Source organism: Chamaea fasciata, unplaced genomic scaffold, assembly GCF_029207755.1.
Source record: "Chamaea fasciata isolate MVZ Bird 193981 ecotype frontalis unplaced genomic scaffold, bChaFas1.0.hap1 SCAF_9, whole genome shotgun sequence".
Lineage (NCBI taxonomy): Eukaryota > Metazoa > Chordata > Aves > Passeriformes > Sylviidae > Chamaea > Chamaea fasciata.
In genome coordinates, this window is record NW_027094094.1 from 20,992,824 (window position 1) to 21,007,906 (window position 15,083).

The 15,083-nt window shown below is 37.3% G+C and overlaps 1 protein-coding gene across 2 annotated transcripts in view; it reads left to right on the forward strand.

Annotated features, from left to right (window-relative positions):
* The window catches only part of ADK (adenosine kinase), a 273,191-nt gene that overhangs the window by 22,240 nt on the left and 235,868 nt on the right, over nt 1-15,083 (forward strand). For both annotated transcript variants that reach the window (XM_066191457.1, XM_066191456.1), the window contains exon 3: nt 12,262-12,315. In XM_066191457.1, the coding sequence (XP_066047554.1) occupies nt 12,262-12,315 (54 nt within the window). The remainder of the gene's footprint in view (nt 1-12,261; nt 12,316-15,083) is intronic.

Below are 15,083 nucleotides of genomic sequence, written 5' to 3' on the forward strand. Positions count from 1 at the left end.
CATTATTAGTTTTGTTTCATTCAGGTCAGGCAATATGCTATCTCAACAGTTTTTCTTCCCTAGTTGCATTAACCAAGAGAGAGAGACTTTGTCCTTCATTTTGAAATTAAATACTAATTGTTGACATTTCTTCTTAGTAACTTGCTATTACATCAGGCTATTCCTGAGCAAAGTGCAGATACCACATCAGTGTTACAGGTAACTCTAACCTAAGGTATGAGGTGCTTCTGCCACTGAAGATCCCTGGTCCTGTGCCTCTGCTCTTCAGCACAGAACCCTGCCCAGGCCTGCTCTGTGCTTTGCTGCTTCTTGTCCTGTTCCTTTTTGTAGTGTTGGCCTTGTGGTCTCTGCTGTAGCCACGGGGTAAGGGTGGAGGCAGCCCATCTTCCTCTTAATTACTGGTGTTCTTGTTTTCCCTTAGCCAAGAGCTGGAGGAGGGTAAACTAGCTGTTTGAGTGTTATTTTGTGTTATTTTTGTCTGGGCAGAATCATCAATATTCCAAGTTACAGGAAATCTGGTTGTGTTGTAGACCAGCATGTTATGAAGCCTGCAGTTCCCTTATAAATTCAGATAAAATGCAGAGCTGGGGACAGATTATTTTCAGTTTACAAACCCTTGATTCCTCTCTTCAATGTGCTAGCATACAAATTATTTTTGTTTTTTAGTTCTACTTGAAACTTGTGGGCTTATGGCACATGAATATGAGGGAGCAGTGGCTAAACGATTTTTCGTGATTATTTCCGCTGATTGTTTTTTTCCTTGTATTTCTTCCCTTGTTCTGTGACAGCAAAAGTGGTTCAGTTTCAGTGTAAGAATCTGAGGTGTACAGGATAAAGTGTGAAGGGGAGCATATGACTGTCTAACATGACAGGCTGTAACAAGTGAACGGTATCAAGAAGGCACAGAAATACCAACCATACCATGAACATTTCTTCAGTTCTTGTATTATTGAAGCAGTTTATTTTTTTAGTCTTGAGGTTGGGTTTTATTCTTTTTAACTAACAGTAACTTCCCACTGGTAGGAAGGTAGGCAATAAAGATTACTCTAACATTAGCCTATCACTGTAGTCTGGAAATGTACAGTCAACTTCCTTCATTAGAAATGGAACTACACCCAAATTCACTTCCGGACCACTCCAAGTAAAGGCTGCAGGCAGTCTCACCTGGGAATATTAAGTTAAGCCCAATGTCCTAATGGCTTCAGGCTAGCATGCCTTATCTATTCTGTGTCAAGGCAAGAACTACAGTCACAAATGTATATCTTCTGATTTCTGCCTGGTTTCCCAGCAGAAGACACAGTGTTCCAGAATCTCCCATGTCTCCTGACAATTTATTTTGTATAGTTGCTGTGTAGAAAAGAGATTGAAGACCTTTCCCCAAATCTGATTGCAGTAACTCCAATTTTTGACCGATTATCTTCCAGTGTGTTTCATTGAAGCTGTTTTGAAATGTGTTTGTGATGTTATATGTGGCAGTGTTAAACAACAGCCAGAGTTCTAAGCAGAATTGTCAGGACATGGCAAGTTCTGTATATAATTCTACAACCAGTGCTGAGACAAAACACTCAGCTGGGCCTAAAATGACAGGAATTGTCCAAATACCTCAGTCAGTCTCTTTTTCCTCTGCCAGACCCTTGCACGTCTGCACTTGTTGTTGCAGGTACCACTGTGGGTGAAGAATTAATAGACACCAAGCAGTGACGATGTCTTGAGGCAAAAGGGAGGAACAGTTCTTCCCAGAAGCAGTAATTGCAGCTCTCGATATGCCCCAGTGGCGGCACAGCGAGGATTTAATCTCTCAAGAGCACTTCCCTAAATCTCCATCTTGGTGTTGCTCATTCATTTTTTTAGGATAAAAATCAAAATTTTCAGTGCAGTAAAAAAGCCTTCTGTGCCATTTTCCATATGCTACTTTTTCTTAGAAAGCTGATGACTTTAATGGCTTGGATATGTTCTTTCATCATGGCTGAAATTTCGCACTAGCTGTTAACATTAGTCTGTAGCTTTCTGCTTGCTCTAAACAGTGTTAAAAATCATTTGTAGAGAAGGCAAACTAAGGTACATGAATTCCCTGACAACTATCTGTTCAAGTTTCTGTAAGCTGGACTGTCCTGTACTAAGGCCTTGGGTGCAGAGACAGGTAATGAGAGAGATGTGGCTTTTAGACAGCGCTGAGACTCATTTAGGTTGCAGTAATAATATGAAATTAGTACTTCAGCCTAGCCTGTCACAAGCAGAAACACATGGATAAAGTTGTCCAACAGGAAATTGGAATACATTTTAAACTCGATTTTTTTAAAGATATTAGAGTGGTTTTAGCTGATATGTAAGACTTGCTGTTAGTTTCCTTGTAATTTCTAAATGGGAACAGAGTGGATTTTATTAAATATGATACACCAGTCTTTTTCTGTATGACCCTATGAATGATGACAAGGTCAATTTTTAGCATTTTGAAGACAGTTAAATATTTAATATCAATCAAGATTCAATACAGCCTCAGAGCTTTCAGTTCCTTCCTTTTGGAGGATTTTGTTTCTTGAAGGTAATATTCTGGGTAATACTGTGGTTTATGAGGTCTTCACTGACGAATAAATGTCTTTTGCTCTGTCTTAATTGATTTTTCCTGATGTGGCATTTATTTCTTTGTACTGGAGATGCTAAAATAATTGTATTTTAGAGATTCCATTTTCATCTGTTCTTTTTGGAGATAGAAATAGAACAGATCTAGTATGGGGGCAGAATTGTAATTGAGTTATGAAATGTACTTTGTGTTAATGGAGCCCAGCGTGGTCTTATGCTTGCAGCAGTGTAATGTTACTGCCTTTGTAACCTTTGTTAGTGTGTCCAGAGTATTTTATTTAAAATAATGTATTTTATTGTAGATGTAGAGCCTATTGAAGTTCATCCTGATGGCTTTCTGTAAGTCTGCCTTCTCTGAGAAGGTGATGAAGTGTTTGTTTTCAAGTGTAAATTGGGTAGCTGGCAGTGCTATTCATATATGGCAAACAGGGAGTCTTTATTTAGAAGAAATCATCAATATTTAGAAGAAATATATCAATCTGACGGTCTCATGAGCAGCCACACTACTGTGCCTTCTCTGAATTAGATATATATATATATATGCATACATATAAAAAACTCTCAAAGCAGAGCTCCTTATGGGGCAGGGGAAGTATTTGGGAATTTTCAGTACTAGTGTGACCGGGTCTGTTGTAGAACTGGTAGGAGTTGGTCTGAACAATAACTTTTAAAGTGATAATAGCAAATAATTGTGGGTAAATAGGTAAAGAAAAGGAACCCTTCAGTTTAGATTATGTACATGTTACTTTAGCTGGTGTTTTCCAGTAAGTTTTATGCAAATAAAACTTTACCTCATGATTGTGGAAACTGGTTTGTGTTTATAATCAAAATGAATTAAACTGCAAATGAGTGTTTATTTGTGATGGAAGGAAATAGGTGTGTAAATGTTAGATGATCATTTCAGAGCAGGAACAACGCAAAAAGAACTGGGAAAACAAAAAAAGTGGCTTAGATAGTCAAGGCTCAAAGGAATAATAGTAATGGAGTATGTTAAGAGTTCAGTCTGTAAGGAGAATATCTGTAGTTCTGCACAAATTGAATTAATATTTTATCCCTTGATAGAGTTACTGAAGGTTAACAAAATGTATTTCTACTGGTGCAATGAGTCTAGAATTCAGAGTACCAATTAAAAAATGTAGAGTGTGTACAGCTTTTAAAAAGGTACTTGTAATCAGATATTTTAAAAAATTATGACTGAAAAAAGCGTTTTTCTATATCTGTATACAGCAGGTGTTTAGCTGTCTTAAATTTTTAGCTTCCTAGTTTGTACTTAAGGCAACTGTTTTGGCAAGGCCACTTCTATATGCTTAAGTCCCGAGTGATAGGGCTGACCCTATTAAATGATCATAGTTTTTCGCGGTCTGGTGATTAACAGGCTTTGAACTTTCCTGGCTTTCTTAATCCCTTTTAATCATTTAAACCTATTATTGTTTTGACTTCAATTTCAAAAGCCCTTTAAATCTGTCTTACAATATTAATAGCTGATTAAAGTCCTGATTTCCAACCATATTATCAGTGGGGCGTCTTACCTTATTACACTGAATAATTTAGAAACAACTAGGAAAATACTGACCGAGGGTGAAAGAAAAGAACATTGGAAAAACTGTACCTCGTAATTTTTATAATTAAAGTAGTAATCATGTCCATATATTAAATGGGGGAAACAAAATTCTGTAATTTATAACATGAATAACTGTATTTCTTTAAGGTTTCAGTAGTGTCATTTTAAACTAATTCTATGTTGACATTTAAATCCATAATCCATCTTTCATATTAAATGTGTTAAAATAAAATTCTGCTAATATTTTTTAAACCCCTTCAATCAGAATTTCCAACTTTTACAAAAAAAAAAAAAAAAAAAAAAAAAAAAAAAAAGAGAGGTTTGTATAGGGAGTGATGCAGCCAAGTAAGACTCCAGTCATAATAGAGGACAGGAACTGAGTAAAAAGGAAAACACTAGAAATTTGCTCCATGTGTTCTCCAAGATGGTCCTTCATCCTCTCAGCTCTGACATGTCTATTCCCATAGCAAAGTTTAACGTCTGGAATTTTTTTTAGTGAAGTGCCCAGTACCTGTGGTTTGAGTTGCAGTTAATTTTTTCCCTAAGCAGATGCTTTTGTTTAGTTAAGCGGTGTAATTCTCTGCCAGTCAATGTACATGCCCCTTCCCAAACCGAACTTGATTCTTTGTCATTGATAACTATGAAGTAATTTATTTTCTCTGAATTAATTGGTTTTCTGCATTCTGTAGAAAGTTAAGATAGAAGCATCTTAACCTTCTGTTGCTATTTTTTAAGTCTCCTTTCCACTACCACTAGTGTATGGTTTACTCCTACCTACGTTTCTTCTTCTGAAGCTGAATACTTTAGCTACAAGTGTTTGTATTTGAAAATGGAAGAAAATGAAATGACAGCTCACCCTGGGGTATTTTTGCTTATTTCTGTTTTGTTTATTTGCTTGTTCCTATTTCTGTATCGTAGTAGCTCATTGCTGTTGCTTGGTGTGTGTTGGAAGCTGAGGTTGATTTAGTTGCTGTTCATAACACCTCATTTCTCCTCTCTCCAAGTTACTACTCTGGGGGATGCCTTTACGCCCACCCAAATTTATATGCTTTTAATTTACCTATTTGGCTTCGCGTGTTAGTATTTTGAAGCCGTACTGTCTGCTAGAATACTTTATTGTCATGACATGGCCATGCCAGTCTGCTGTCATCTGTGGATTTCGTCAGTAGCTTCTGTACTTAACGCCAGATCACTCATGGATGTGTGGCATAGTGTTGGTTCTAGCACTGATCCATGTTGAAATCAATCTGATTTTTGCATTCTCTCACAGTTCCAGTATTTTCCCAAAGGAATGTCTAAAAGGTGTTTAAGCAGTTTCCTCTTTTGTTGGTGTAAGAAGACCTTTGCTAAACTAAGAATTTTTTTTCTGGAAGCAGGCTTTCTTTGGGGTTGTATTGCTATTGTACAGTCCATCTTTAATCTTTCAGTTTTTCAGGGATGGCAGTCTGGACTTCTGTACTTGTCAACAAAGCAGTATCTTCAGTATGTTCAGTAAGGATTTTTTCTAAAATTGTCTAACCTGTTACAAGATCATCCTTAAGTAACAGTAAATAATGATGAGCTGTCACTGAACCCGGAAATTAGTGTAGAAAAAGTCTCTGTTTTGCTGTCAGCTTGAGGCTAAAAAGGAATGTGAAAAGATAGGGAGGACCAGCTGCCCTGTTACAGAATAGGAGAGAGGCTGAAGAGAGGGAGAAACTTTGAGGGAATGGAGTGTGGTGCATTTCAGATGGTGAAACTGGGAGATTAAGCAACAATGGAATCTACAGGGAAAAAACAAGTAAAAGTATTAAACTGGTGGCATAAAAACAGCACAAGTCAGGCAAGACAGTGAGACTTTCAGAATTTAAATCAAAGGCCTTTATTTTTGGGGTTTGTATTTTTTTTCTTAATGGAGGGAAAAAACATGTCCTAAATATTTGGACTAAGGTCCTTGTATCTGCCAGTCACAGAAAACTTTAATTTGGTTTAGCTGGTTTCATCTGGTCCATGATGAATTGGGCTGGTATGTGGATATATTTTGTTTTCGTCTGGAGTTGGAAAATTCACAGCCCTAGAATCTGGTTTAGCAAGCTCAAAGTAATGATCCAAACACGTACAAGTGATGGTACTCACACTGTATTTGTGTGCATGGGAAAGATTATTGGGCTAATTGGAAGAGTAAGGCTACATTAGATTTAACTGAAATTTCTAAGCAGCTGCAGCCTTGTCAAAAATGCAGAAATCCTTCAAGTGCTATTTTACTACTGTAGGAAGAGCAGTTTCCTTACTGCATTTTGATTTCTGTATAGATCAAGTCTGAAGAAATGGAGTTAGCCCTTATGGCAGCATTACTTACTCTGTCTGATAAATTGCAGATGGAACCTGAGAAACAGGCAGACCTTCTGTACCCATCCCCCCTGAATCCAATGCATTAGAAATATTTTGTGAGCTGGGCTTGCTGTGCGCAGTGGCCTGTAAATGCTCATGAGGATGCACGGTTGTAGCAGGTTCACACATGGCTGTTTCTGACCTGAATGATCTCGTGGGACGTGAGAACTGCATAGAAATCAGTCAATATACACTGAAAAAGGACACATGAACACAATGTCCCAAAGACGCCTCCTTCTAGTTTTGACAAGATTGAAATAATTTAAAAAAATAAAAGAAAAAAAAGGATTGTGTTGCCTTTTTTTTTTTTAGACCAGTAAAGGTAGCCTTAACATCACTTGGGAGTTGAAGTGACACAATTGCTGAATCATTCTTATGCAACCTTCTTTAGATTAATCTGAAATACAATAAGACTATAGGGAAATCCTTAAGGTTCCTTAATGACTTCTTTGAAAATTTATGAAGAAATGCTTCTGCAGAGCTCTGTCTTAAAAGGTTTCTTCTTTTATTGATGAAGCATAGCCTAGTATAAATAAAATCTCCTTGTCTTGTCCAGTTAATGCTACCAATGGGTGGTAGGTGTCTGTAGGAGAAATCACACTCTGTTCTTTTTTTGATAACTTCTCTGCAAAGTTCAAAGAACACGTTGGAAATCTGCCCTTTCATGTATTGAATTTTTAATCAATCTGGGGAATACTTAAAGCAGTAAGGCAGCAAAGCATGTCAAATACAATAAGCTTACGGAATAGCAAAGCCCAAGTGCATTTAAAGGTGAGCACGGTTAGTCAGAGCCATGTAGTGAGGCAAGAAGTTTGTATTTATTTGTACATCAACCAAAGCAGAGGGATGTCTGTGCAGATACATATTTAGGGCTTCCTGGAGTGCTTTACTGTCCCAGCTTTGTATCATGGAAATAGTTTAAATATAGGGAGGTTTTTTGCTGACTTGTCATATTAATGGTTAATGCAGAGAAAACCCTTTTATTTCTAGTGCCTTGTTCTTCACAAATATTCTTGAAAATAATGAATATTACTGTCATAAATATGCAGTTTTTCATACATCCTTCTGGCTGGTCTGCATTTCATCTTGGCACTTCTGGCCCAAGCAGCACATATGTGCTGATTTTCATTTTGATATCTCTGCAATTATTACTTATTGTTTCTATAGAAGGTTTTGCTTAGATTAGTGGATTCAAGTCAGAAATTTTGAAAGGTGACTTGATTTTCAAGCTCTGAAGATCTATTGTAATTTTTTAAACCCGTTTCTTCGTGACCGGTTTCATTTTGGGCTTATGGACAGGTAAATTTTGCCGTCTTGTCAGGAAATTTTTGATAGAGTAGATCTGACTAGATAGAGTAGATCTTTGACAGAGTAAATCTTGATATATATGTTTGGTGTTTCTCAGCAGTGCCTATTTAGTGCAGGCTGTGTTTTCTTTTTAATTTGGTTAAGGCTTTGTGAAATTGTATGCTGCCTGAAGGGAGCTGTGCCTTGTGGCTGTTTGTTACATTAAAAGTACTACTAGAAATGCTCACTGCTGTCCAAGTACATGAATTTTCATTCTGTCTTGTATTAGGAACTGGGAAATAAAAAATCCTGGAGTTGCAGGATTACTATTTTAGAAGGATCTTTAAATTGCATTGCAGAAGTTGGACTTGGAAGTTCTGGTCTGCTTAAGAAATGAAAAACAGGCATGTAATAAAAATGACACATTTCTGCAGAAATTGAAATTGAGATGATAAACTTGCAGGTGAATGCTAGGCAAGTCATGTACATGAAGAAGCAAAGAATATACCGCGTTTTCTTACCACTGTAGTAACCAAATAGAATGTATTGGTCAGAGTTGTACTTCTAGCTGTTGGAATAGATCTCTTCCAAGTGGCTCTGGCATTTTTTTCATAGAGTATATTTAGACGTACTTAGAGCAAATTTCCTCAACACCATCTGACTTGCAAATACCATGTCCTCAGAATGCCTACAATAATGTTTTAGTCTGGGTCAGTTACTTTTTTTTCAGGCTTGCAGAGAGGAAAAATATTTGAGATTTCTACAGTAGTGAATTTATAATTAGTTGCGCCTTTGTTTCTTGGCAAAATGGAGGGGCACGATATTGCTCTTTTGTCCTGGTAAGTTCAGTGTGTAAACATGTCTTTTTGTAAGGTCAGAAAGAATACTTTCTGAAATAATGTCTGGAAGAATTGTCTTGACACTGGAAAAGGTAATGTACAGCACTGTGAAACTTACAGTTTAAACTGTCATTAGAGATGGATGATAGAATTCTAATTTCTGTTAGCACGTCTCTGTAGCTGGGACGCAGCATCAGTTAAGCGTCAGTTAGAATAGGGTATATTGGAGTGACCATGGTACAATGGCATCTAGAGGTTAAACCAAACTGCTATGGCTTAAGAAACTTCCTAAGGCACTGATTTTGGGGAAGCAGCTGCTGTCAGACCAGGAAGTTTTTTGCCCAGGGTGCAGTGACGTGTGTCAGAAGGCAGCAGCTGTGGTGCTCAGGGGCCGGGTGTGTGTATCGGCAGCTGCGCAGCCCCACGTACAGGGCGGCTGTGCACTGTGGGAATTGCTGCACTCCAACCCTTTGCTGCCCGGCTTCATGGATAGCTGCCCTTCTGAAGGGGGTGTCTGGAGCACTGGCTACTCTTCCAATAGATAAAGTGTTCGTGAAGGACAAATCAAAGGGCTTAAATGTATCAGTTTTGAAAGGTACTGCAGCGTGTTTTGACACTTATCTATGGTCCGGCTGTAGACCCTTTTGCGTGTTTTTACTCTTAAGGACCGCAAGCAGTGCTGAAGAGATTATTACCATTTTTAAACTATCACAGTTTTCAACTACATAGTTGAAAATAATAATAATAATAATAATAATAATAATTTTGTGTTCTAGGTTGTGTTGAACTTCAAATTTCAGAGTAGAAAAAAATGAAGTTGTGATCATTCCTTTGCTTACTTCCATAGCATATGTGCTTCTCTTCTACTCACTAATTTAATATCAGGCAATTAAATCTATAATATATACACAATTTGTTTTTCTGGTTGCTTAGAGTGTTTTGATGTCCTTATTTTAAATTTTTTGACTTCTTATCTTTAGCTTCAATTTTGCACTTAGTAGTTTTAGCTCCTAAATGTTTTTTGGAGAAATTCTGGCAAATCTAACCTTCATCAGTTACGGAGACCCAACTGGTGCTTACCACTCTTGCCTATGAAGCACATGTTGGGAAAATATTATGTAAGCTGCTCACTGTGCTAATTGCATATTTAAATTTGTTAAATAGTTCAGCAGCTGCGTAGGAAATATAATATACATCTTAATGAGTAAAGTACTCATAAAAGTTTGAACTCTACAACCATGTCCCTTTATGGGAAGTTTTCTTTGACAACTTGTTATCAAAGCAATGTCTTTAGGGATCAAGGAAGAATATTTTGAAAAAAATGTTGTCATAGTAAAAGAAGGTGGTGGTGGTGGTGAAAAAGATTGTGTAAGCTGAGGTTCACCAAAGGAACCATTCTGCAAATCTTAGGGGTAGCAACTGTGTCCCTCCCAGCCCCTCTGTGGTGTGTCAGTAACATACCCAAAATCACATATCTGTTGAACAGCATTCCCCATAGGTTACATGATTTCTGTAGTATCTGACGTATTAGGCTGAATAAGTAGTGACAGATTTTATTTGTTTGGGTTTTTTTCCCCCTCTGAATAACTGTGGGGGTAAAACTGTGGTTTAAAAAAAAAGTGTAGTAACAAGGATTCTGGAAGCTTTGAAAAGCTCAAAGATGGATTTTATTTCTCAGCACAGAAAATTGTATTCAGTTGAAGCTGAAGTAGTCTGACTACTGGTAGAGGAAAAGCACACGGCTTAATTTTTAGTGAGGAATGTATGTGACTTTCTGTGGGTACATTTGTTAATGAACAAAATGAACTCCATTTGAAAAATGGATTGCATATTAGTGTATCTGTCCATGCCAGATAAATCCTTTGGACAAAGACCTGATTCCATTTTAAGTCAAATGACAAGTTACATAAGAAGATATAGTGTCCTTTCATTTCTGAAAGATGTTCCTTGTAGAATTTCGTGGTAATTCCTTGCATTTTCTCTGATACATGAGTATTTGCTATCAGTGAAATGCTTATTAAGACATGACAAATTGAGATATTGGGGAGGTGTAGCAGCATTGTGAAGAGACTGGTATTGGGCTAGACACTTTTTATATAAGAAAAAGAGCCTGATACTGTTGATTAAAGAAAACATTAAGTTGGAAGTAAATGTAAGATTGTAACAGTAAAAACTGGTGTCTTAAAGACAGACAAGATGGTAAAGTATGAAGAAGATTGGGCAATTAAAGCAAGTGACCTGCATCTGTACAGGAAACCCTGCTTACCCTGAGTCAAACGTGAGCCCTGCACTTGGAAGGAGAACATGGATGAAGTGCACTGTATCCTGGTCAGGAGTGTCTACACCAAGGATTTATCAGCAAAGTGGATAAATGGTTCAAGTCAGCATGATACTGTAGCAAATAACCTGGGGCAGCCTCTGCATGTGTAAACAGTAAAAATCAATCAGTCAGTGTCTTGTATGTCTGAATGCAGCAAGCACCAGTGAGCTTGGGAATGTGTCCGGCATCAGTGCATGCATTTTGAATGGATGCTGAAAAATATGAGTTCCAAAGAGTATCATCAGAAAATGCTGTAAGGAATAGAGAATATTTTGCCAATTTGTTACAGACAAAAATCATTTTGCAAGATAGCTTGGGTGTAGTTGTCGGTGACCAGAATCTTTCCTCAGGAGGAATAACTCCTAGTTCTGCAGCTGTCTAGAGCAAGGAACAAAAACAGAGGTCAAAGGGACAACGGCAACCTTCTGCAGTGTGAGCAGATAGCCACTTGCAGAGCTGTCCAATGGACACTTGACTTTTAGCTGCTTACATTATGAATGACTGTCTTACAAACCAATCAACCAAAAAACCCACCAAATCCAAGAGAAAAAACCAAACCCCACAGAATACTACAGCAATTTATTTTGAGATGTCAGAAGATTTTGCTCTGAGGCAGAACAAAAGTGAGGTGAGGTCGCTCCTTAAAAGTTTTCCGCAGAGAGTGGCAGTGCAGGCTGCAGCATGGCTGGCAGTAGGCTGTCCTGGCAGAGACTGCATTCTTTCTTCCCTCTGATCAGGCAGTGTTGGCCACCTATTCTGTTATATCAACTATTAGGTTAAGCTAGCAAAGAAAGTTTCTTTCTCTCAAGCACTCACTTTCATCAGGAGTTGCTTATATGGACTGCGGAAGGTTTCCTAAATAACCTGTTGTTAAAGTATATTTTTTCTACAGGATTATTTTGGGATTTATTTTAGTAGTTTTATTTGGTACAGGGAGAAACACTACAGCCACATTTAGTGTTTCTATTGTCTGTAATATTCCCTTTTGTGTTTTGTCAGATTCTAATTACAAGATCAATGTATGGTTCATTGTATGAAGTGCAGTGGTTTTTGGTAGATAGTCAGCCAAAGCATCCAGTAGACTTTGAGGCCATGATATAAAGCAAAATTTTGTGTGATGTTAAGTTTACTTTGATAAACACGTAATAACTTTTTAGAAAGTTTTGTGACTGTCTTTGCAATACCTGACATGTCTGAATTGACAATGCATAGTTTAATAATTTGAAACTATAAACCTACATTTTATGGCCATATTCTCATGTGAGTAACTGCTTTGTCTTTTTTCTTTTTTTTTTTTCCCCAAGGTATGGGCTGAAGCCAAATGACCAAATTTTGGCAGAGGACAAGCACAAAGAACTGTAAGCTTTTATGTGGTGATATACATGCATGTTACCTACATACTTTTTAATGTGTATACCTGTCTCATTGTTTAATACCTGAAACAAAAATGTTAGCTTTTGCTGTTTGGTACTGTCTGCTGTAAATTGCAGAGTTTGTCTGAAGACTAAGTATTGCAAAAAGAGATTTAAAGATCTTTTTTCATTCATTTCTTTTAAAAATTCTTTTTATTTTATTATTATCTGCAGTTGGTACTAATGCAATTTAAATATCCCGTTTAAGTGTTCATCTTTAATGCCTATGTTAATTTCTAAATTAGATACAGATCTGTAGGATTACTTTCACTTTTCTTGTTTTCAGGGTAGGGATAGTGGGGAATTTGGTTCATTTTGTATTCATCTGCATGCTGAGATATAAAAAGAATACCCCTTTTTTCTTTACTCTTTTAAACTTTAGGCTCTTGTACATGTCTGTTTCCTTTACTACATTAGCGTTATTTTGCATTATTTCATGATACACCCAAAAGACTTGTGCAGTTTATCCTCGTGCAAGATAATGTACCTGTTTCAGATGAATTCACATCTACAGCTGTCAAATTTTCCCACGTTAAAAGTTTGGATGTTTTTAGTAAGGTCACAGATTTCAAGCAGTAAAACTGTATTCTGGTAACAAGGATTTAATTCCTCTGGAAAAAGATTTTTTTTCCAAAAGCTTTAGTGATTGAATTACTAACCAAATGTCCCATGTTCTTTCTGAGGATGGAAAAAGACATTTAACTTAAGTTAGTACATCATGGTAATGTACCTGTGACATTAAAACTGCTTGAGCTCCAGGCAAAAGACAGGCGACAGGAGTTGCCTTTGATGAGTAGATAAGATTGGTTTTATGCAGGGCACACTCTCTAATGATACAACACCTATGGACAGCATAGCTGTGATTAACCCATTAACCCATTTGGATGCTATGAGCTGGAATTGTTGAAAGTACTAGCATGCAGAGGGGTTAAACACAAGGTAAATCTTATGCAGTATGTATTTTGGACAGTACATGTTGTATTGTGTACACAAGTTTTATTTGTTCAATAGGTACTGATTAAACTGAACCTTTTGATGTGAGATGTTTCACTTGAAGTAGTTAAGTCATCTTTCAGCTTTTTATTTTAGGTATATTGCATATTAGTTAATTGCCTGTTTGTAATTGATATGTTTGCAGCGTAGTCACTTCTTAAGTGGAGGGTTGAGCTAATTTTATTAAAGTAGTTCTTTATTAAATTTTGAATAATACAGAAAATTCAGTAAAACTCAAGATTTACATGAATCAGCTGCAACAGAAAACATTCTTTGGTGTTTTGTTGTACACACTGCATTAGCTCCTGAGATGATTTATATGTTGTTGGGTATAATGAAAGAGGTTGAACATGCTTTTGCTACTGATCTTGTCATCTTGGATGTCACTGGATACTTGACCAGGGAAAAACTCCTGTAGGTCAGTGTCACGTTGTTTTCAGGAGAGACCTTTGGAACTTTTCTATTGCTGTGTACTCTTCTCCTTGGACCATGTGGACACAACAGATTGCACATTGTTGAACTTCGGAGCACTTTCAGTCCGTCAAGCTAAATTCTCTGCTTTAACTTTTAGATGAGTTGTTAGATACTTAGTTAACTTTTTCTGATGTTTAAGTAGATTTTCATATTTAAAAGAAACGCCAGTTCTAGGAAACATGCAAGACAACTTACCACTAGGGTAATAGTTACTGATGTGTTTATAAACGTATTCTTAGGTACAATGCCCTTATAATTAAGGTATTCTCCTGACCCTGTCATAGTGTTTTTAAGTCAAATACAAAGTTAGTCTCTACATATTACTAAAATCCTCCTACCTAAAATAATTTATCTTTCAGTCTTTGAAATCAGCAGCTTTTAAATTGTTCCCTAGTAGTGAAGAAGACTTCTTTTGGCATTCGTCATCTAAAATCCATCATGGTGATTTATCTGACTGTCAAATGCCCTTCAGTTACTCAGAGATACTTCTGTATAGCTGTTGTTCATAAAAATGTAAATTTTGTTCAGTAGTGAATTCCTTATCTCCAAAGGTAACTGAGCCTGCTACCCTGACTTGGCTTGATCCTTTAGTCCTTGAGTCTTAGTTATCTAGAGATAAGTACAGCCACTATGACTGGCATTGGTTTACAGGCATGGCATCATGCTTAACTTCTATTTTAAGTGCTAAGGTATGAAAGATCACCTTTTTTTATCCCTGCTTTCAATTCACTTCATTGGTAACAGCCTTCTAAATTTGTCTTTTCATTTTGTTTACTCTTCTTTTATCTAACAGGAATTTATTAGCACTGAAACTTTAAGTTTGTGCATATATGCGTTCTTTTCAGAATTTAGCTGGAAATATCTACTCCTTCCCCACCCGAATCAGTTTCTGAATGTACTTCATAAAGAGTGGACGGTGCTGTCCCGCAGCTCAGCCTGTTTCCATGTCAAATTGGCAGATTAGTTAGGGCCATCTGCACTAGTGACCAAGCCAAGCCATGCCCATGTTGTAGGGAATCAGATGAGCCACACACTTGTTTTCAGTGGCGAGTCTGCTGTTCTGCAGCGAGAATAACAAAGGTGGGGCCACAGTGGTGTCTTCAGTTTGCACTGTTGTTTTACAGGGGAAGTACACATTTGTGGCTTAAGGGATGTCCTGCAGATGTTTCCCACCTTCCCTAACCCAGCTAATCCCCCTCAACTCTTGAGTCGTGCAGGACTGCTAGGGAAATTTGGATGTAATAAGG